Source organism: Erpetoichthys calabaricus, chromosome 12 (genome assembly GCF_900747795.2).
Source record: "Erpetoichthys calabaricus chromosome 12, fErpCal1.3, whole genome shotgun sequence".
Taxonomy (NCBI): Eukaryota; Metazoa; Chordata; class Cladistia; order Polypteriformes; family Polypteridae; genus Erpetoichthys; species Erpetoichthys calabaricus.
The window spans coordinates 86,115,106-86,139,620 of NC_041405.2; the positions used below are offsets into that span (position 1 = coordinate 86,115,106).

Here is a 24,515-nt window from a genome sequence, read left to right on the forward strand (position 1 = left end):
ATATTAGGAATCGTACTCTTTCGGGCCTAATCGAGAAGGTTCTTCTAGCCCCAATACAGAACCGAAGTGAGCTTTGCCTTTAAGATAGAGAACTTCGGTGCACACATATGCACGCGATATAAATGTTTTAATTATCGTGCTGAAAAGTTGATCTCATGATATCTTCCTTTGTTCACTGATTTTTAAATTGTTTTGTTCAAGAATTAGGAGACCATTTCTGTAACGCTATGAACAGGTCAATGTGCTAAGTAAAAAAAAAAAGTTACTACCGGAAACGAGGAGTGTAAACTAAATTGGCACATGTGTAAAGGGCTATGTTAAAAATGTTTGGTGTTTGAGGGGGGCACCCATTTAGTAAAAAAAAAAAGCCACCAATACTTTAATTTATGTGTACCTCAAATGTATTTTTATTGAAAGAAGTATATGCACAATCATGGCAGTATATATTGCAACACTAAACGTAACTTCCAAAATATCTTGTTTACAAAGTAACACGATAACATGCCCATGCACACGATAAATGCTTTCCCGAGTGATATACAATTGAACGAATGTTTCATAATCATGTACCCAAATATTTTAGAAACTAAATCGAAGCACTTGAGATTTAATCATCCTTAAATCAAAAATTATTTGAAGAATATCATTTCAACAGACAAGTCTAATAAAATCTATTCTATTTTTCTATGTGTCCATTTATTTTCATTAAATCAATAAATAAATAAATAAATAATTTTGCTGTTGGAATAACTTATGTACACAAAAGCATTCTGGCTTTCTCTATAGTGTATAACAGTAAGTATTTTAAATAACTTTAAACGTGTAAACAAATGAACAGACACATGTTGAAAGAAGTTGATCCTTAACAAAATCGTTTTTTAGCATGTTTGTATTCCTCGCGTGCAATGTTCGTGGAGTACAAGAAGAAAAAAAGAAGAAAAAAATCCAATATGACAATGGTTCTGTGATAGTTATGGATGTTTACGTGAAGAGGACCTGTGATTGATATCAATAAATCCACGGACTTGTGGTAAAAGCATGTCTAGGTAGGTCTGTTTTTTCAGTGTAAAATGAAGTGAATAAAGTAGCAAATATATTTATTTACATTTTAGAGAATACGCATATAATGCATGTTATGTAGGTATGTAGATCTACAAGTGTTTCATCCACTAGACCTTTTTTTTTAAATCAGCCATATCAATTATGTCTCAACCTTTAATTAAATCCTTGTCAAAACAGCTCGCTTTGCTGTTTCACACGTCTTTTTGACTTTTACAACATGTGTTATACTCACTGCGTTGCTAAGACCGGGTTTCTGGGCTACTCTTTGTATTTCGGTCTGCTGCTGTATTCATACGTGTGTGGGTACTTGCATGCGTGCGAGTCAAGAAATCAAAATATGTCAGCTCCATTCGTGTAATCAACGGAGCACACTCAGGTTAACTCCTGCAACAGGGTAAAGAAGAAGTTGCAAATATCTCAATCAAAACCCATGACCTGTGACCCGGGGGTGGTTTTATTGTCTTTTCTCTTTTGTACGGGGAACACATTTTATTGACCCTTTCTGCGTGACTGCTCCATGAGTGGCAACCGAAGACACGAACTACATGCAAGCATCCCTACACACTCTCATATTGCTTAATTTCTTCAGCAACAACTTAAGCTACACGCCGTACCCGAGACAGAAACGAGAAAGACCATTGACCATTACAGCTCGAGACAGAGGGTAGAAATAGTAGTGACACCGTAGCTGCCGAACCTTTTGCTTTTGGCTTTGTTTTATTAATCATTTCGGCCTGCCTCCGCTTTATACACATACATGAAGACATCACCGTATTGTCCTTGAACAGCTTCATTAATATACACGAATTATTACCGGTTCTGCTCATTTTATGCACCTTTTGATCGACTTATCACATACATATTGAAGAGTTTTTTGATGTTGGGAATGTACAGTTTAAATAATGCAGAATTAAACTTTGATGGACAAAAAAATACTTTTGCCGATTGTTTAATGGATCCTTATCATCATTCAACTCATCGCAAGACCCTCGTTTCTCAAAGAGACCATTTTACTCTTTTATAAACATACATATTTTAATATATTCACTAGTCAAAACATTACGTCTCGATTGCTTCCAATACTGTAAATAATTCAAAAGCCTTGAAAATAAGTTACCTTCTATAATATAAGCAAACAATTATTGATATTATTATCGTCGTTAAGGGAATGGAATGCGACAGTCTGAGAGAAGATTGATCGCATAATACTCCTAAACTAATAATTGTGTCAGTGTAAATGATTTACACGTTTCATTATTGCAGTTCGCATTGATAATTACACATCTGCGAATTTTGTTTTAAAGTTTAAATATTTTTATTTTTGGAAACTAATAATCATTTTATTTTGTATAACAGAAAGAGTCCTATCTATCTATCTATCTATCTATCTATCTATCTATCTATCTATCTATCTATCTATCTATCTATCTATCTATCTATCTATCTATCATGGTAGAGGAGAGAAAAAGCCAGAACTAATTATAAAAATGTGTTTTAACATGCTAAATGACGTGTTAATGAAAGCCATTTCCATTACACTCTTACAAATATGGTAATTCTATGGGGTTTACGTCACGATCTACATATTTACTATACTCCTCATTCAGGTAAAGCGAGATAGTAATGAGGCTAAACACCTTTATTAGTTTAAAAAATAGAACATTCTTCATGTCTTCGAATGTTCTTTAAAAACTGACAGCGCTATTTTAAACGTTTTAATCGTGTCACTTTCACGAATACATAATTTGTCCATCCACTTTCTGCACCCACTTATTACTTAGTGGTCAAATTTTTGGGCAGCTGCCGTCGATTCCGACAGTAACCGAGTCAAGAACGGGGTTAGATTGGCTTAGCATAACTACTGAGTATATATTTGCTCAATATTATTAGCTGATTTTTATTAAAAAATCATAATTTTTAAAACGAGACATGGTAAAGTCAAACTGTTGAATTGAACTCTAACAAAAGTGGAATAAAGGAGATAACAACTTATTATATTTTTGAGTAAGATTTTATACTTCGTCATTACCCTGGCTTTAACTTTGTGCTTCAATATTTTATAGTGAGCCGCACGATGGCGCAACGTTTCGCCATAGCCTCGTAGACCGTGGACTACAGTTCATTTCAATGTTTTCTGTCTGGAAATGGCATGTTCTCCTCATTCTCACATGAATTTTCTTCAGGTCGCAGCTTTACATCGTCAATCCAAAAACTGGTTTTAAAGTGATAATGAAATTAAATTTACCCTATGCAATACCATCGAATAGATGCTAGTGCAGAGAATAGATAGATTTCTGAGTCGAGTCCAATATCATTAATTCTCCGACTCCCAGCAACTGTATAAAAAACTTTTTACAAAATGAATGGGTATTTTAAAGCAATGGTTGTTTACTGTTATACTTTCTTTGTTATTTTGTTTCGTAAATTAAGAAGAGAATTGATTATATGCCTCGTTATTAGGTCTATACCCGACATTCGAAAATCGGTATTGTGCCATTTTTGCTTTTGTATATTGTGAGTGAGGACAAAAGTTGTCGAAATTCGCTATAATTTAATAAGACATTGAGAATGTTGTTGTTACTGGCAGGTTTAAATTTTAAATAACAAAAAGTACATCGCTTAGTCATCCTTTTTATGTAACCCGGACTTAGTGTAACCATTGTATTGTAACTAGTCATTTTGTGAATGGGTCGGTAGGTATTTAAAACGAATATTAAAGGGTATCCACATTAATTAAATTATTTATATTAATTTATTTTTTATTTCATCGATGTCTATTTATGTAAGTGGCACATTTTAAATGTGACATATACATTGTTTTTGTAGTATACATTGAATTTTCTTTCTTTCACTGGGTACACAATAATTGAGAGAACACAATACTTAAATGATTTACCTGAATAAATAGATGAAAATTGTGTAAAAAGATTATGAGATCCTCTGATAGGGTACGTTTGATAAGGAAGTATTGTGTTGTTATTTGAACATAAAGCTTATTACTACTACTACTACAACTACTACTACTACTGCTACTACTACTACTAATAATAATAATAAAGTTTTCCAAACAGTTCTACAGCAACAAAATTCAAGGGTTTAACGAAAAAATGATTAATCCCTAATAATACTTTAAAAATAAATTCATGCATTCTTTGAACCCGTTTTTATTCCATTCCAGCGTCAAGTGAAGCTAAAGCCTGCTCTGACAGCCTTGGGACAGGAAATAAACCAGCCTTGGATGGGACATAACTCCGACGATAACTTAACTATAATTAACAAAATAACAATTAACTTTAAACAGAACTCGGTGATTTCATAGTGAACACATACATTACTCCACAAAAAGTGAAAAGAAACCCATCACTTACAACAAAATGGTATTGACAATTCTGAAATATCAAAAGGGGTTTAAACTGTATGTCATTTGACTTCCTAATATTTTTTCTGAAGTTAAAGCCTTTATCCTCCACATTCTGTTTAAAAATGTAGACTGACAATGTACCATGTAACTAAAATTCAATTCAAGTTCTATGAAATCCAAACCGACCAAAGAAAAGAAAAAAATCGAAAAGTACTATAGAGTCAAAGACAATAACGTTACATTTATTGTTTCGGCACTGCAATTATCTATGATATTGCTTTTAAAATAAAACTAAAGAAATTAATTTGATGAGAATACGAATTCATTATAGTGAAATTCAGATGTGTTATTAGATATGTTTTTAACAAGATATATTTTTTGCGTTTTATTTGACATTATTGCATCATACTTTCGCCATTATGTTTGTCACCAGTGTTAATTATGTACATGTACAACTGATGTTTCATATCTTCATTGAGATGATTGATATTCCTGGCCCGGTCACTGAATACGTAGTTTTCATATTTAAACAATTTCTGTGTATGCTTCCCGCACTGACTCCGATTTCACCCCAAACACCAAAAATATAGGTGTCTTGACATTCTTATTGCGAGTGTGTTCTTAAACTTACCGTCCTGTTCAGGGCTGGTTTTACAGTTTGTAATTGATGCTACCGGGACAGGCTCCAGCTCCACGTGAAGTTACAATTGAAAAAGCGGGCTCGAAGAATTAAAGGCTAGATCGGTTAATAAATGCTTATTCTGCATAAATCAAAATGCTCACTGCGAAAACCTATTTAGTGTTAGCTATGATCAGATGTCTTTCAATTTCTTACTGGCTTAAACCTGAAACAGAACCTATAACTAACCTAACCTATTTGGGCCAAGGGCTAGAACTCATAAACGGGCTTTCAGTTCTCAGGAGAATCAAACACCGCAGAGTAACAGATAAACTCATTCCAGGACAATCTGGGGGGTACAAGCTCATGTAACAACTACTTTTTGGCGGCAGGAGGTAAAGGGAACAGCAGGATGCAACCTACGCGAATATGCAGGTAGAAATGCGTCACAGACTGTATTAAAACATTGGTTTAGGCGTCCTAATGAAGCCATGACTTGGAAAAATTGAATTCTTAAACCAACATTGCTTGTCTTAACATATAATATTGGTCTATGTTAATGGAGAAAAGAAATATCCATACTCTTTTGTTATTCAACATTCCCAACCTCCGACACACCTGATAATGGCACCCTAAGGAGAATCACCAGGATCCAGATCCCCCCTACATCATCTTTTACTGTTTTGAAAAGCGATAATTTAAAGTCTTCACGTCAATTATCAGAGTGTAATTACAGTTTTGATTTAGAAATTGTGCTAAGGTTTATTTCTGCAATTAGAATAATGTAAGCGAAATATGTTAGTTAGAACGATACTATATGAGATTTATTCAAAATAATGAACTACAATCACTTTTACGTTGTGATGTTAAGTTTTACATTTAGAGCGTAGTCATTTAAAAAAAAACAAGAACAATCGAAGAACTGTTGAACCTTCTGTAGGTAATTTCTTTTGTAATAATATTTTTATGTGTTAGGTATTTATACGTTCAGTTAAGAGATGGGTGATTTCTTTATTCATCTCAATAAAATGACACTTGCTCTGCCACAAGTGTCACTAAAAGCACTTAACGTTTCGCTTTAATGAAATGTAATTTAACACATTCGTGTAGCAGTATGCACGTTTCTTGATATAAGGTCCCAGTGCAGGTATTTTTTTAGATGCCGTTTCCTTAAAATGACTTCCTCTCACACTGGACCTAGAGGGGCGTATTTCTGGATGTTTTCGCTAATACATGTGTCTTGAATTCATACTTGGGCCATATGAGCACGGAGGAGTGATGATGTTCGCACGGATTATTGAATTACAGACTGGACTAAGTTTGCTTGTCGTGGAATTATAGACGCAAATCTATCACCAGAGGCAAGCGTTCACTTTTGAATTGTAAAAGTTTGCATTGGGTCTTGCCCAAAAGCCAAAAGAGAGACTAATATTTGGCAGTATATGCGGCAGATTTCAAAGCATTTTTTTCTGCAATATTTTATAAAGGAGCCCCGCCGCGAACGCATGCGTGTCCCTTTTAAAACAAACCAAGCTCCCGTCAATCATGCCAAATTCCAGCCAATCCCCAGGTCCTTTAAAAAAAAAAGCTCATTTCCCTGCTGTGCTTTTATATTACACCATGGCCTGTTTGGAAGCATTTTACTACCTCGATTATTGCTGCAAATCAAGAGGGCAAAGTACGGCATGGGACGCATACCGCCTCTAAGAAACTTGAGTGTTTCTGCAGCTACTACAGCCGCTGCCTCGCCAGAGTTCAGCAACTTGACGTACAGATGATATATTACCGGGAAAATGGAAAGCACCCTTTCTAGGCAGATCCCAAGCATGAGATTGGTTGACTTCGCAGGTTCACAGCCACATGCACAGCACAATATGACCAGCCTGTCGAGGTTTAGTGGCTGCCCTCTTCCGTGCGTGTACCCTGGGGAAAGCAATCCTGAACCCAGCATGGTACTGCCATCTTTGGCAGGGGGGCACATGGCGCACCCCACTGGCAGCTCCTTAAAAATCGGCCCCTCGCACAGTTTACGCCAGTATCCCGAGGCGAGGTCCACTGCTTATGTTGGTTACTCAGTCCCCCAACCAGCAGACTCTGGATACACTAGTCAACGCATAGCACATACTAGGGATCTGATCACTGGAGGAGATCTGGCCGGATCCACCATGCCACCAGTCACTGATCAACTGGCGACAAGAGCCTCCCATCATGGCATCATTGGAAGGTATCGAGACCTGTCCAACTCTAGGGATGGCCGAAATCACGCTTTCTTTACCGCAATCCACGAACAGGCCCGTAGCTCGACCTCTGCTTCTCGAGAACTCAGTAGCCAAGTAATTTTAGGTCTGCCTGGCGACCTCATCCAGAGATCTCATCACTATGGTCAGGCAACTGGTAGCTCGAGGGACAGCAGGCAGTTTGTCACTCAACTTTTAAATACTTATAAACCGATGAACATGTCCATTCAGAGAGGATCAGAAGTACTCTTCAGGCGATCCAGACAAAATGTCAAGCGGGAACTCGTTTGCAAATGGATTGACAGCAAAGATTCACCTGGTAAAAGACCCTGCGGAAGGATTTTTGGCAGCATGTACGAACTGGTCACTCATGTCACCGTGGAGCACGTCGGCGGACCCGAGCAAGCTGACCACGTCTGTTACTGGGAGGAATGTGTTCGAGAGAAGAAGCCCTTTAAAGCGAAATACAAGCTGGTAAACCACGTCAGAGTGCATACAGGGGAAAAGCCGTTTCCATGCCCCTTTCACGGCTGCGAAAAAGTTTTTGCCAGATCAGAGAATCTCAAGATCCATAAGAGAACGCACACAGGTCAGTTACCATGCGTTAACAATTAAATAATAAGGAAAGAAATCAATAGTGATTATACAAATTCTTTTTATGTTTCTTTTTTTTTAATGTAATTGTCTTTGACTATTGCTAAATGCTAAATGTCAGTACAGCCCGGTAAATTGGTAACTTTAGACAAACATTATATATAATACAGTTCAGGTGGTTTCATTAAAGATATTATTCTTAACTGAGCATGTCTATGACACAATCCTCCACCCACATCACTCCACCCTCACCTCAAAGATAGTCTATACCATAACAGTCTTTTAAAAATGCACATCTCTACTTCAGTCATTTCGTAAATACTGAATGAGAACAAGTTAGGCACTGCTACCATGGTGCTATAACATGACTGGGAAAAGTAATTGTTGCTGTGTTCCCAAAGGCTTTCTCACTATTCATAAAACAAAAAGCATTCCCGTTTTTGTAGGTTGTCTTTTTTGTTTTACTTTTTTTTCTTTTCCTTTTGGTCTGGGCAATGCTTTCAGTCGCTGCATGTCAGTGTAGAATAGAAAAATAATGGCTCGGCATGGGCTGAACTGCCTTTTCTCGTCTGCAAAATTTAATGATGTTAATTCAACTGTGATCAAATTTTAGTCGCCTAATCAGTATTCATAATAGTATACCTTTATTAAAACAAACACGCACATATCCTGAAAAAAAGAACTTCTCGTTTCTTGTGCAAATATATTAATTTAAAAGGATAACATAATTACTTCTCTTTACTCGCAGTTGTTATTATAGTTATTCACGAATCACCGTGGAAGAACATAAAATGCAAATCGTTCATAAAGTAACTCCTCAAATTGACTATTAAACAACTGACTGGCAAGTAATTCGTTTCTAAATATACCCAAAGTTGCAGCATCATCAACTCCTCATCAGAGCGGCAAAAAGTGCATACGTGATATACTGAATCATATATATAAATGTAATATTATATTCAGATTTAAACAGAACTTGAAAATCACGTTTAATTCAAACTACAAAATAAATCTAACTTTGAATGAGAAATTTATGGGCACCTCTGTTTTATTTGAACATTGCGTTAAACTTACTTTTGAAATTCAGAAATGTAGTGTAAATAAACAAAACGTTTACAAAAAATAAACCTCGCTTCTTATTTAGCATCTTTAAAACATGAACGACTCTTCTTTGCTGCGAGTTTCAATGTCCCTTTGAACGAATGTCTCTGGCGAATCATTATTGGCGTTTCCTGTCACCTGCTTTTTTACGATCTCAGTTCATCTTGAGCATGAGGTGCACAAGAAAAATACGTATGTAAAAATGCTTCGAATCATCCAATGGCGTCAATGTCTCAGATGTGGCTTTTCATCGATTTCTTTCCAGAAACAGATGCAAAGTAATGATTAATGTATTAAAAATATTTCCATTAAAAAGGTTCATGTTTAAATACTTTAAAATATTTTGCAAAAACTGTCTTTTAATTTGAAATATTCGCAGTTAGAGAAGCCACTAGCATGAGTAAGGAATTCTGTCTGTGATTTAGCAGTTGGCTCAATTGTTACGTTGCCCAATGGTTTGTAAGCGCATGCACTCAATGAATGAAAAGGGTGAAATCCGCTTAACCTATGATAGTAGTATATTATTGTTTTATTTCCTTCATTTTTAACCGTGGAGTTACTAACGAGTTATGCCAATACAGTTTCCCCTAATAACCAATCAAAAAGTGATAATTATTGTAAAGATTTTATACTAGTTAACTTTCTGTCTAAATTCACAATATTCTTAAAGAGTATATACAATATTTATTTATTTATTTGAATACATGAAGTCATAGCACAATTGTTGCCAATAATGAAGACGTCTTGTCAGTGATGTCGATACCGATGGGAATTTTACTAGCATAGATGGCCTTTTTTAGTCCAGCATTGTTAATTTATTCAGATTAAAAACGTGCAGTTCACTTCTCGAGTTTGATGGATTTGAGCATATACATCATGAGATATTGTCAATGTTTACCTATTTTGAAATCATTGTAATGGGACACTTAATACAGTGCATTTTGCCCTAATGTTGTCTCAATTTCCGCTATGGTTTGCCATCACTTTTATTCATTATGAGTGATGATTCTGCTGGTTTTATTATTTACGAAGAACTAACATCTTAAGTGCTAGTAAAGGCATGAACTGCATTTTAATGAAAGGCCCTGCCACTGAAACATGACACATTCTCATTTTCTCCATGTCACCTAATATAACTCTGTACAATGACAAGCTAAAGCTTGTTCCGTTAATTTATTTAAAGAAGAAATAAAAGCAGTCATTATAGAATTTATGGAGACTAACTGCATTCTTATGTCTAGTTTAACCGTTAAACAGTCTGCATTAATTTCCTTATTTGATTACTTTAAAAATTACATTACAGTCTGAAAGTGAAATAACAACACCTATCTAAATCCCATTAAGTAACGTGCAGTGCTTTTCTTTGGCCGTTTAGGTGAAAAACCCTTCAAATGCGAGTTCGACGGCTGCAGCCGAAGATTTGCCAACAGTAGTGACCGGAAGAAGCACTCTCACGTTCACTCCAGCGATAAGCCGTATGTCTGCAAAGTTAGGGGTTGCGAGAAGTGTTACACGCACCCCAGCTCTCTCCGCAAGCATATGAAGCTGCATTGTAAGTCCCTACTGTCTAAACCACAAGGGGAAAAAGAAGACTACAGTCAGTATAAATCCACCGCTCCTGTGGGCCGAGAAAGCGAATCCCCGCCACATTCTCTGGGACTATATAGCGCCCCGCAGGAGATGCCCCCTGGCGGTGATCTGTTGGACTCTCCAGGTGCCCATCCTCGAAACACATCTTCCCTGTGTCCACCTTTCCACCTGCCACTCGAAAACTTCTTGGACCTTTCATCACCTCATCACCACCAGTCAACTTCAGACGCTTTGGTTTTACCCAGAGGTCATTTCAGAACAGAGGCGACATTATCTCCAAACACGCCTTGCAGTATTTTGACTCCAAAAGCCCCATCACGGAATATGTCATCGCAGGGAGCTACATCTTTATACAAAGGCCTCATCAATGGCTGGTACACTTGCCAGAGTGTGGAGTCATGTGCTCCAAAACACTACAGTCACGATGTCACTTCGGTCTGAAGCTGCTTAAGCCCAAAAGTTACAACGGAATCATTGAATTTTGTGAAGGACATTTCACGTCCGTGCTTTACGTGATGCACTAAAGGTGTGCTAATGTATTATGCATCATGGTGTTAGCACGACGACAGAGTTCACATTTAGACATTTCTTTCTCGCAGCCAAACCCACAGAATAGACTGAATATATGGAATTATATTGACGTTCTAAACACAGCTGTTTCAGTATAACCGTTCGTTTTCAACATCAGTAGCCTGTTTTAAAAAATGTTATGTAATGTTTAATATTGTATGATCCCCCCCAACCCCCCCCCCCCCCCCCCCCCCCCTTCATTTTGCTCCATTGAAACTCAAGATGAAAACTACAAAGACTTTCACTCCGTGGTAGTTTTTGTTTGATGCTACGATTGTTTAGGGATTTTGGCCTGTCATATCAAACCTTGGTGGGGAACAATTTCACAAAAAAAGACAATGTACTGTATATGAATTTTTAAAAATACATATTTATAGTGTTACCAGTACTGTCTGATTTAAGACGTAATAATGGAAATATATTCTTTAAGAGTGTATATCTTAAGGACTGAGAGTTGTGTCATAAATGTACCACAATAAAGCTATTTGTATGATTACATTGTGCATGGTAGTTATTTTTCTTTGAAAACGCTCCTTTGTTTTGATCGTTATTTATTTGTATTAGAATAACGTAAACTTGATTAAAATCACATGAAAGAATTTAAGAATTTTTAGCATCTGCAAAGTTCTTATATGCAACAATAAAACAAAGCGGTACGGTGGCGCAGTGAATACCGCTGCTCCTTCCCAGCTAGAATAACACGCGTTTGTTTCTTACTAGATGTCCTGTGTCTTTGCAGTTTGCACGCTGTTCCCAGTATTGGCGCCTGCTTTTCTTCGTGCACGTCATTTCCCTCCTAAACCCCGAGAAGTGCGTATTGGATTAAATGTCAGGCCTGCACGTGAGTGAGTACGTCCAAGAGATGGAATTATTACAGTCTGAAAGACTGAGCAGGATATGACAACGTATCGTTCGTTGTTATATGCAAAATCTGCGTTTGAGTTTAATAACAACTATTTTTTGTCATTTTTTTTCTAAGTTCAGTACATAGAATGCAATGTTCATCTTTTAGGGCAAACATTCAATAGAAAAACTACAGTAAATACAGTAAAAGTGAATTATTCATACGTTCTTTCATTAAAGAGTGCCTATTCCCTTTGATCAGATGGTATGCGGTAATAGGAAGCTCGGCGTATCTGAAAATGGACGTGATGATGCCTCAGACTGTGTTTATTTAAGTATTATTAGATTTTGGTGGATTAAACTCGAGTTGCCTGGAATTAAATTAGCCCGTTTAATCAAATGCAATTAAGTGTGAGAAAGGGTGATATATTCACAAACAGAGCACAATCTAAGTGCTCGGAGTTCTTTACAAAATATTTAATTGATTTATTTATGGTTTTATTTAATTTTATCTGGCATCTCTTAGACTATATATGTGGCTAATATTTTACAGAAAGAACGAAAAACAAAGTAACTTTTATTACCCCGAGTTTTAGCTGAAGGAATACAGCTACTTTGAACAATGAATTAGAAATAGCCTGCGTGCTATTCGTCTAGAGGCACAGGATATAAATTGGCTTAAATGATACTCAACATTCACTTTTATCTTTGGGAAGAATTTACAATTTTATTACACAGCGCTCAGCTGAACACTGTTATTCATAACGTGCTTAGAATGTGTTCTTCAAAAAAGTAAATGTTACGTTTACTACTGATCACGGCACTATACAAGAATCGATGTTTCAACTCCAAGTCAAAGGCAAATCTTAATGAAACGGGTTTGTAGAGTGCAACTATACTTTAATATAATGTTCAATTATTTTATTGAATGCGTTTCGTAAAGTTATTCTTGTATTTTTTTAATTATATATTTATTATAAATGTATGTAGTGGTGTCAAGTTATCGAAATACCTGGACTGGGGGTATATTATAAAAACGTCAAAAAAAATCTCTTTTTTCTGTTATATTGTGTAAGGATGCTGTGTTTTGGGGAAATTTTAAATAAATATCAAGCAACAAATCTTGTGAGCTGTTATCAACAATAAAATAAAGCAATTTCTTTCAATTGAGATATAGTAAAGCTAAAATAATTTATCCATGAATTTAAAAAATGCTAAATACAACTATTAATAAATAATTATTATAAGACATGAAGACTCTTATATACTTAAAACAAGATTGTGATTTTCCTGTTGTGGTTTGTAATATTTTTCCTCAGAAATGTATTTATATGTATTCAATGCTTTTTGCGAAGATCTATCTCATTTATGTTCTTAAATCCACAAAGATTTTATCCTATCTACAAATAGCATGTGACACATGCAGGGGTGGACACAAAGCCTAATCTAGATGTAAATAATAGGTAAAGAACCAAACAAAATATCTGCAAGGGTAAAAGAGTAAAAGTAGTGACATGATTTACATTAACATGTGGAATCAAAATGTGCATAATGTTTAAATCAATGCATGTCTTTCAGTGCACCTTGCAGTAGATTAGCATCCCATGCAGGGTTTGCTTCAGCCTTGCACCATGTGTAGCACTGGCTTCTCTTTATTCTATTTTGTTACAGCATTTCAGTAGTAAACTGAGAAACAAGATGTCTCTGTTAATGAAAATATGGTTACTGCCTATAATTTAAGAATACATGCAGTGGTTTATTTCAGAATATTTTGTCTGACACTTTAAGACATGAACAATGTTTTCATTAAGGAGCTTGATAACTGTGTTTAGTCAGTCTCCAAAATATTTCTTTCGTTCATTTTCTGCACAACAACTTGGTGTGGCTGTACACTAAGATCTGTGTAACATTACATCAAAGCAAAACAATTAATAGTATACTGAATGGAATCCTGCTGCTTTCACACCTAATTATTACTACACATATCATCATCCTGTTTTTTTTTTTTTTTGGTCCAATTTTGCCCCAATAATTTTGGCCTCTCTTATCCCTATTACATGCCAACTTCATTGAGGCTCTGCTTTGTATCATTGACTCATGGGTGTGTACATGATTGTAATATGTGATTGATTGACAGATAAGGCTGCTCAGAAGGTAGCAGAAGCAGTCATAGTTGTTGTTTTTATAGTAGTATTGTCACAAGTACAAAGTGTACATTTCTGACCAATATACAATACATAGCCTCTCTATGGTGCCATGGCAAACAGGAATGTAGGCAAATACATACTTCATTTTATTTAGCATAAAATGCAAACTAGTTTACTTGATGTAATCCTCAGTGGTTTTTCTATACATAGAGAGTGTTTATACTGGTAATCTGACAATGCATTCACAGTTGTATGCTCTTTTTGACCCAATTCTGTAGTTTTCCTCCACACTACAATACATTGAAAGCATGTCTTCCACAGGTTTACCTTTTGTTTAGTTCTCTTTGTTTATTCAGTCATACTGAACTTATTCACATGTCAATATTTATCTTTAGCACACATTTCTATTTGTTGTGTGTTATATATCTCACACATCTGTCATGTTTACTTTCAAATTATGATGCAACTATCTTCGTGTATGCTTGTTTTCTCCGAATCTGATTTTGTCAATAGCTTACATTCTGTGTACATTGTAATGTACAATTTTGCTTATTTACTGTATATTCTTCCTTTTTAACTTAGTCTTATGCAAATACTCCACATCAAGTTTTAGTGTTTGTCACTTATTTTGTTGTGAAGAGACAATGAAAAGTTTTATTTTTTCATTGGAGAATAGTTTTGATATAATCACATGATTTCATACCCATTAGACACCATCCTCACAGGTTTTTGGGAATGTGGTGGAAGTTCCTGGAAGCAAACTAATGGTTTAGGTTTAGGTTATTTGTCATATATAGGTTAACACAGGGTCAACATACAAGGAAATGTGTATGACGAGAAAGGGCAGAGCTAGTAGGCATGGCATTAATATCATATGGAAGGTCATTCATAGCAAATAGTCTGAGTATTTCTCAGAGAATGATCGTAATATTGTGCATACTATCTAGTGGAAATGGTTGGCTACAAGGGTAAGTGAATGTGTTCTCTATCTATCTATCTATCTATCTATCTATCTATCTATCTATCTATCTATCTATCTATCTATCTATCTATCTATCTATCTATCTATCTATCTATCTATCTATCTATCTATCTATCTATCTATCTATCTATCTATCTATCTATCTATCTATCTGCTATGAGACCCACTTAACCAATTCTATGGTAATGTGTAAACCAATATCATCCAGGCAGCATTGGTTGTACGGTAGGAAAGAATCCCGGCTGAGGTATCAGCCTATTACAGAGCACACTCATTTGAAAACAAACACCCACTTTCAGCTGGTAAAATTATGCACACTAGGCACTCCAGTCTGCATGTTTATGGATGTGATATGAAAATGAAGTAGCCGGATAAAAGCAAGTACAGTTACATATTTCTCATACAATAATGCTGCTGTTCTGTTAACACCAAGAACAATAAGGCCAGAAGAAGACTGATGACCTTGTTTCTGGTGATTTTCCAATGTAACAAGAACTTTGAAAAAAGGTGTGTTACCTCTGCATTACTATGAGCTAATATAAGTGGGAAGATATTTGCATACCCAACCTTACAGAAATAGTTTAGTTAGTAAATATCTGCCAAGTTGTTTGATATGTGCATGCTTACATGTAGTGCACTTCTTTAGGTATCACAATTTTCAAACTGCATTGGCACTCTCAATAAGTGCACTTTATTTTTGTTCCATGTATCTGTGTGTTACATAAAATGTGAATATTGCACAAATAGTACATTATGGCATTAGTTTAAAATGATCAATGACTGACATCACTACAGCCTTGAGTAGGCATTCGTGGGTTGGCACTGGGTTCCTTACAAAGCAAGAACCAACCAAGCAGTGGTTTTTAGAATCTTTAAAAAATGGATGAAAATTAGTGACACAGAAAAAACCTAAGTGCAGAACCCATGTTGCTTTTTCATAAACAGGCCACTGTCACTGAACCTGTCACAGATTCAAAGCATGCATTATCAAACAAAAATTCTATTATTTTTTCTTTTCAATAAACATTTTTGAACAGGTGCAAGATTTATAAAGAGCAATCTCCGTGCAAGAGGAGCTATTGCTTATTTGTTTATCCTACTGCTAATGTGAAGTTAAATTGAATACTAATTAAAGCCTCTGTAATGCTTTAAGGGCTGCTGCAGCACCCATATTTATTTTCAGAGGGAGAAACAAAAATCAATATATTTGTTTTTCTTGATGAATTAAAATGTTTAGTGTCTAGATTCAAAATCTAGTTAATAAGTTAAATAGGGAAAGCTGGTCTCTGCATAAGGCAATGAGATTTTGATCATATGCCATAATCCTTTAACAAAATTCCTGTGATTTAGAATGTTTTATGTTTCTAAGTAAAAGTGACATGAATGCAAAACTAGCCCAGTTCACCGAAAGGGTGCTACATTGTCTAACAATTTCAGTTACAGTTCATTAAAATACAACAAAATGTATTTAATAGTTACAATGGAAGCATATTTTTGTAAATATTATTTCCTTATTTTCATCTGATTAAGTCTGCTTAAATAGAATAGTTACTAAATGAATGACATTGATTTTCTTTTTGCATAAATGAGGGATGGTGGATGAAGTTTACTCTGACACCTTTTTAATATTATCATTATACAATTACCTGGTTTGTCACAAAAATGTAGTTTAGGATATTTAATATATAAGAAAGAAGATGTTTCATAGCAATACATTTACTTTTATCTGTTTTGCAATGGGCTTCCAGAAAAATTTCAAAGTTCAAAGTGGATGAGTTTCAAGCAAGATTTCCTCTAAGTTTTCTCAGCACTTTTGCATAATTCCTCTATGAAAAAACACCAATAAAGTAAATAAGAGTAAAGAGTAGTAGAGTCATGTAATAAAATACCACATTTAATATTCATAAGTCAAGTCAAGTCAAGTTGGGGAGCATGCACTGGTATCAGTGCATTGCCGCACCCACTACACAACAAAACAACTCGGAATCCCAGTTTGCAAAAGTCACAAAATTCATAAAATTCATAAATTCCTGGTTTAAAATTCATAGCTGTCAAAAAAGTAGAGATGAAAAATGAACGATGTGAAGCAATGTACACAGCTTCATTAAACAATAAGGGTGTAGCTAAAATGAATGGATGAAGTATATTTTCAAACCAAGAGATAAAGTACAAAATAATCAGAAATTTAAACTAATTCTCAAACTCACATTTAATCAAGCAATTGGATCCAAGTACTTGAATGCTACTTTACACAAACATAGATAACAATAAGTGACAAGAAATGCAAAACACAAAATCAAAGAAATAGTTGGGAATTTGCACTACAGAAAGCTATGATACCTGAATAAATTATAAATGAAGGAATATATGGTACATTGAAATACTTTCCTTTGTTTTATTTTTTTGTGTTATTGGATATTCTTTCATGAGGAATTTGTTTAGCCTCATAAAACCAAACTCTCATAATATCCCGGAATATAAAATAGTGTGGCTGTGTTCCAGATAGAAAAGAGTCACAATTACATTTTTAGAATTTCAGATTTCAATACATGACATTTGGGACAAAAGCAAGTCTACTTGCACACAGCCATCTTGGAAAAATCTCTCCAAGAACAAGGCCCAAACTGATCACAAGTCACAAGAAACTCTAAGACTACACATAGATATTTGCAGGTCTCTCTAGTTTTAATTAAGGTCAGTTTAAATGTCTCTAACATTATTAAAACACTTTTCAAAAACAGAAAACCTCCCTCACAAATGAAATAATGTATATGTTTTACAAATGCATCTAGATGATGCCTAAGAGCAAAAACGTTATAACGAACATATAAGATAAAAATGGAACCAATTGTGAGCCTAATTATGTTTGGAGAAAAGCTAAGCCACCACTCCATATTAAGAACCTCATACAGTATTACATTTATTTATATGACACCTTAATCCAAAGCAACTTACAACCTTTGAGATACCATTGTTTACTTTTCTTTTTCCGGTTAGAGCACAGGCCAGTGAAGTGACTTGATCAGGGTCACAGGATTGAACCAACGACATCAGGGTTTGAGGTCCAAAGCCTTAACCACTGTGCCAAGCTACCTATCTACAAGCATGTGTAGTGGTGGTTGGAGATTCATTGTTGAATCAAGATCTGGATAGCTTGGCATCAGTAAAGGAACTGTTAAAGAGAAAGAAATGTACAGCTCAAGTTTGGCTTAGTTAAAGTCAAGACCATAATAAATATTGAAGTGCTGCGGTAAGAAATATAATGGGAAGTCCAGTCTTGAAAACCTAAAAATGTCACTGAGGTGAAGAAATTCTACAAGAATGACGGGGCTAAGATTCACCAATAATACTTCAAAAGGCTAATCAAATAATTGCAGGGGCAACTACTGAAAAACCTGCTGGCGAGTAACTTCACTTATAGGATGCTTGTTGCCCAATTCATGATACACCCATGGCAGTGTCATGCAGGACTTCTTCACTTTGTCCACTCATTTCCACACAGTTGGTCTACACTGTCATACTGCATTTAAAGCCAATTAAATCTTCTCCCGTAATTTTTTCTTTTAATTGTGCATGCAGTACGACACACAAGCACACAGAAACAATCGCTATCTGCCTACCTACATTAAACAGCATTTTTTTGCACAAGCTTATGATACTGTCACAAAGTCAGTGTGGATGGACACCTAGGAGGAGCAGGTATAAATTTTAAACAGAACAGTCCAATAAGTGACTAAGTTAATTAGGGTATGCTGATTGGACAACAGAGATTAAATAACAAGAACTTAATCCACTTCTGGATCACATTTGTCCATTGTCATCCCCCAAAGTAGCAATAATTCATAATGATAAAATAAATATTTAAAATATCAATGCAATATATGTCTGTGTATAATATATGCTGAATTATGGAAAAACAGCTCAATAATTTTTTTTAGCACAGCTAAATAACACCTGTAACCATCGGTTTAGCAAAATCTAACTACTGTTTAAAATATGATTGCTTTATATAACGATCATAACTTGATTTGACTAGGATTATTTTATGTTAAAAGTCTTTAAACATCATATTAATCTTTCCAAATATGCTTGTAGACACTCTTTGTCTGTTTAATTGCAAGGAGGCGCTGAGAGAAGGTGCTAATGGTTTACACCTGGTTCTCCTAAACTGTGCCTTAATGTATTCATGGCTGTGCTATGGTAATCGAAATTGTCATTCATCATTTACACACCTACTTCACACACTTTATGTACAATTTTGTTCTGCTGTTAATGAATTTTTGATAGTATTGCATCACAGTTTAAATCTTCACAAGTGTTTTGCTCATGTTAAATGTTACTTTTTCCATTTTCCACAAACACAATTATTTTTTATTTTAAAATAAATTTCTGAATTATAATAGGGAAAAGCCAAGCAAAATGACACCTTTTATTGGCTAACTAGAAAGCTTACAATATGCAAGCTTTCGAGGCAACTCAGGCCCCTTCTTCAGGTAAGATGTAATGATTACATCTTACCTGAAGAAGGGGCCTGAGTTGCCTCGAAAGCTTGCATATTGTAAGCTTTCTAGTTAGCCAATAAAAGGTGTCATTTTGCTTGGCTTTTCTCTACATTCATAATGGCTAACACGGTACAACACCCTAGTACTACTGAATTATAATAAATAGAGAGAGACTTGTAGTTGTTGACCAAATTGTTGTAACTTGCCCACAGCAAAATAAGTAGTGGTAAATACACTCTTACCGTGTTAAATGAATCCTTAAAAGTGTAGGTATGGAAACATGCAGTAAGCATTCCAACAAATAAATAACCTAAATAAATAAATCCATTATCACAAAACAAATCAAAGTTAAAGACCAACCTCATGCTTTCCAAATAATGGTAGTTGTATTATGTATTATTGCTATTAGTGCCTTTCTTCTTGTCTTTATGAAGAGCTGTCTATTTCACCACTGAACAATGTATAGCTGCCGTAATGTAAATTAATTGCTTTGTTCCAATACTTAAACAAATTTAACTAGTGCAATATCTATACAATCAAAGTCATTTACAGCTGAACTTCTTCCCATTTGCTTGTGTGCTAGTATATTTGGTTCATTTTGAACAGTATCGGTTTGTCAGTCTAGTGATGGAGTACTGTCCTATTTAGGACTGGTTCCTCTTTTGCATCCAGTATTGCCAAAATATGTTCTAGCTTCTGATGACACAGTTTTGAACTAAACAGGTTTTTGCAGAGGGACTCAGGGTCAGAATGAGTATCATAATCCCACAGCTGACTCAAATCTCATAAACAATTGGGATTACCAATAATATCTGGGTTAGACATAATTATTTTTGTACAGTGAAGTTTGAAAATAATGCTTGAGCAAAGCCACGAAAGGAAGCTGCAATGTCAAAGTAGCAAGTGGTGTGAAATACTATGGTGGGATCTATCAACAGAGAAACAGCACTGTACCATTTGTGATGGTGATGTGATGGTTATCATGCTTGTATTTCAAACAAAAAACCCATGTTTGAATCCCATGCATTACTTTAATTTATTTTTATTTTTTTCTAGAATCATGTAGTTCTCTCACTTTTCTGTCTGATTGTGAGAAGAGGAGATGAAATGTAGTCAAAACCTGGAATGAGTCAAAACCTCAATGAAAAAACGTTTTAGCACCAAAGTCTAATCGCTAATCAGAAATGAAAGTCGGAGCGAAAACAGTAAAATCAGAAGCCAGAAATTGAAAGGGTCATGCTCTTGAAGAAACGTGATGACATCTGAAAAAACATTCTGTGGTAACCAGGAGCAGTGTGCTGATAACGGGAATCATAACATGTCAGCTCCTAATTGCAAAAGAGTTGCACCGTGAATTAATTAACCACTATATTCTAGAAAAGTTCTATAGGAAAAGCAACCCATGTTGTCAGATATAGTTTTGTTATAAAAAATGTACTTTACAAGAAAAAATTCTCAAAGTGATCAAATCATAACACTCACTATTTTTCACCATGGCACCTATCCATCCCAGACAGTCTATTTTGTCCCTAGAGCAGTGTTTCCAAACCTTTTTTCTCTTGATCTAATTTCACCTTGTTTGTGTCTTTGAGACCCAGAATCACCACTGATAGTCCTGAGGTTTCCTACAATGACCCTTCAGAATCAGAATCAGAATTCACTTTATTGGCCAGATACACTAATGTGTACTAGGAATCTGTCTAGATAGTATTGGTGCAACATACATGAACAACACAGAATGCAACAGATCGATACAAGAAGTTAAAATATAAAATGACAAAATATGATGCAACATACAAGGGAAATACAAAAAGAGATAGTAGGATTAAAATATCTTGGCAGTCTAGTGTGCAGGTATGCATAGATACTGAGTAGAGGTTCAGACCTGATTAATAAGAATTACTGCACTTGGAAAACAAAATGCTTGGGTGATGTGTTGTTTTAGCTTTCACTGCACAAAGACATTTGCCAGAGGGAAGTCTTTGGAACAGGTGATGCCGAGTCGGATCAGTAATGATCTTTGTGGCCCTCTTCCTTACCCTGGACTCATATAGGACTTCAGTGTGAGGTAAGTTACAGCCTATAATCTTTTCACAACTTCTGATGATGTGCTGCAGATTGGCCTTAGCCTGAACACACCCAATCAGACAGTTAGAGATGATGTAAGAACGGACTCGATGATGGCTGTGTAGAATTGGACCAATATTTCTTGAGAAAGAGAATGAATTTCCTTAGCTGATGCATTGGGCTTTCTTAAAAATGCATGGGATGTTATAGTCCCATTTAAGGTTTTGTGCCAGCACAATGTCCAGAAACTTAAATAATTCTGTCATCGCAACAGCTGAGCCATTTATATCAAGTGATATGTGAGTTGGTGACTGTTTCCTGAAATCTATGATTATCTCCTGATTTTTTTGAATGTTAAGTACCAAATTATTATGGCTGCACCACAATGTCAGAATTTCCACCTTTTGTCTGTATACGGAGTCATTATTGTTTGAAATGATGCCTATTAATTAGTATGAGTTCATCTGTAAATTTAAGGAGTCTGACAGATGAATCACCAGGGATACAGTCATTTGTATAGAGTGAGAACAGTAGTTGGGAAAAGATACATCCCTGCAGTTAACTGGTACTAAGGGTTAATAGGTCAAAGGTGTATGTGCCCAACCACACATACTGTTTCATATCTATAAGAAAGTCTGTGATCCAATGGCAAATTTAACTGGGCAGGATGAACTGGGTGAGTTTCTTAACAAGGAGCTCTGGGATTATTATATTGAAAGCAGAGCTAAAGTCCACAAACACAATTCTTATATACAGTATATCTAAAGACCTAAATAGACCTAAATTCACTGCATCATCCACAGATCAATTGGCTCTGAAATGGTTCCAGGTAGTCTTTTGTAGCATTCTGGAGATGATTCAGAATAAGACATTCAAAGATCTTCATTACCATGAGACACTCCACAAATGGCATGCACCCTTCTCCATTGAATACAACTCTGTACAACCCAAAAATCACGCAACCCACAACCCACTCTAGAGTAATTACTGTGATTTGCATGAGAAGCAAAAACCAAGAATGCTGCATACAAAGAAGCTTTGCAAAACTAGCCATAGTTATGTACTAAATACAACAAGTTTAAGAGTAATCAAGTTTGGCACTGTTAGGTTATTGCTTGTTTCTTTTATTTATTCTGGGCTAAACATATTTTTGTTCCCTCTGTTTCAATTTTTATTCTGTTTGTAAAACATGGAGAATCCAATGGTACCTTCATTTTCTATAAATAACTTTGGTTTAGAGTTGCTGTTTTATTTTGGCATTATGTTTTGAAATTCCCATAACACCATTTTGGTTTTTAATTGTGTGCTGCTGTTTTGGGTACCGGTTGCTGTGAGGTGGGTCCCAGTTGCTAAGCCATGACTCCCAGAAGACATGTAACCTGACACCAATGTAATAGCACAACTTCATTCTAGCTGGTGACAACTTTGCTTCTTTGCTCATGATTGCGATACTTCTCTAAAACCTTTATTGTGCTTGTGCTTTCTAAAGAACTCTTGTTTATGAAAATCTCAGACTGTTTTTTAACTTTGACTTTTGGCTTAGCAATGTGACTTAGATGTACGTTAGAACTAATTTCCTGCTTTTGACTCTTGCTTTGTTCTTTTACTAAGTCTTTATCTTCTGATTCTTCTCTCCTTCTGCTCCCTTTGCTAGAGCAGTAACAGAAATACATAATTTGTAATTACTTTTTTCCCATTCCACCTTTCTATTTTTTTTGTAAATCAGCAAGTAAAACTATACAATACATTTAGAAATTATTTCACACTGTAAACACAAAGAAAGCAAAATGATTGAAAATGAAAAGACATTTTGTTCATATAAGGGGTTTTATATTACAGATTGACACACACATCCTGTACTTTCATATGCATGCCAGGTATTTTATTTCCTTTGCATGTGGTCATCAGGCATAATCTATATTTAATTTTTCTCCAGTTTGTTTGTTTTTCAAGATGAGAGTGGGAAAAAGTATAATGGGGATGAGATATATGTGTATTACTACTTTATGAAGAGATCTCCACTGGCTATATAAAATATTTTTAAATTATGGGAATTAAATGTTATAATTGTATAATAAATCCTATTTATATGCACAAAAGGAAAGCTGGAGTTAATGTTGAAATGCTTATTGTAGTAAGTAATAAATAAGCATACAGCTAAAAGAATATCAGACACAAAACGTGGTAAGAACAGAAGAAGTTAAACTGAATTGAAAGCTTATTTTTATAATGGTAACTCAGTGGACTTTCCTCTTTCAAACTGGAAGTTGGGAGATTTGGGAAAATACTTTAAGTGTAGAGTTGGAAGTGGTATAAAATCAGAAAAAAATTAGTAGAGACCAGTGGGGCTGCTGGCTTTAATTATTTTGTTTTTGATTTCTGCCTTGAACCTTGTGCTGCCAGGATGGGCTCTGGGCCTTGAATGACTATAAAATAGAGTAAGTGCATTCAGAAATTGTTAGAAAATCCAATGTAAGATGATTTGTTATGTAATGTAATCATTGGACTGAAATGCTTTAAATGATATTGCATATATTACATACACTGTGAAAACTTCAGTTATATATACTGTATATAAAGGCAAACTAAATTAAAATTATTGTTTTTCTTGAAAGGATATACATGAGTGGGCATTCTGGAAACATTTTGTAATTATTTTCAATAACTTTATAAAATATGATAAAATGTACAAAGGGCCAACTGAGTTTAGAATTTCCGATTATCCTTATGGTAGCACCTTTTCAGTGTAACATTTTTTTCTTGGTATGTTTTGTATTATTGTTTCAGTTTCAACAATGACAGTTAAAAAGTCTTTGGCAATTTTTCAATGTATATGGTTT

At 35.2% G+C, this 24,515-nt stretch overlaps 1 protein-coding gene across 1 annotated transcript; it reads left to right on the plus strand.

Annotated features, from left to right (window-relative positions):
* The first annotated feature begins 6,650 nt into the window (after positions 1–6,650).
* zic6 (zic family member 6) lies at positions 6,651–11,318 on the plus strand. Its single transcript, XM_028814653.2, has 2 exons — positions 6,651–7,868; positions 10,350–11,318. The coding sequence occupies exons 1-2, from the start codon at positions 6,836–6,838 to the stop codon at positions 11,003–11,005; spliced, it is 1,689 nt and encodes a 562-aa protein (XP_028670486.2). The 5' UTR covers positions 6,651–6,835; the 3' UTR covers positions 11,006–11,318.
* Positions 11,319–24,515: the final 13,197 nt, after the last annotated feature.

Bases quoted from the DNA above. Each gene is read 5' to 3' on its own strand.
- zic6 (XM_028814653.2), top strand. From the start codon at position 6,836: ATGGAAAGCACCCTTTCTAGGCAGATCCCAAGCATGAGATTGGTTGAC. The intron at 7,869-10,349 runs GTCAGTTACCAT...TTGGCCGTTTAG, and splicing joins CCATAAGAGAACGCACACAG to GTGAAAAACCCTTCAAATGC.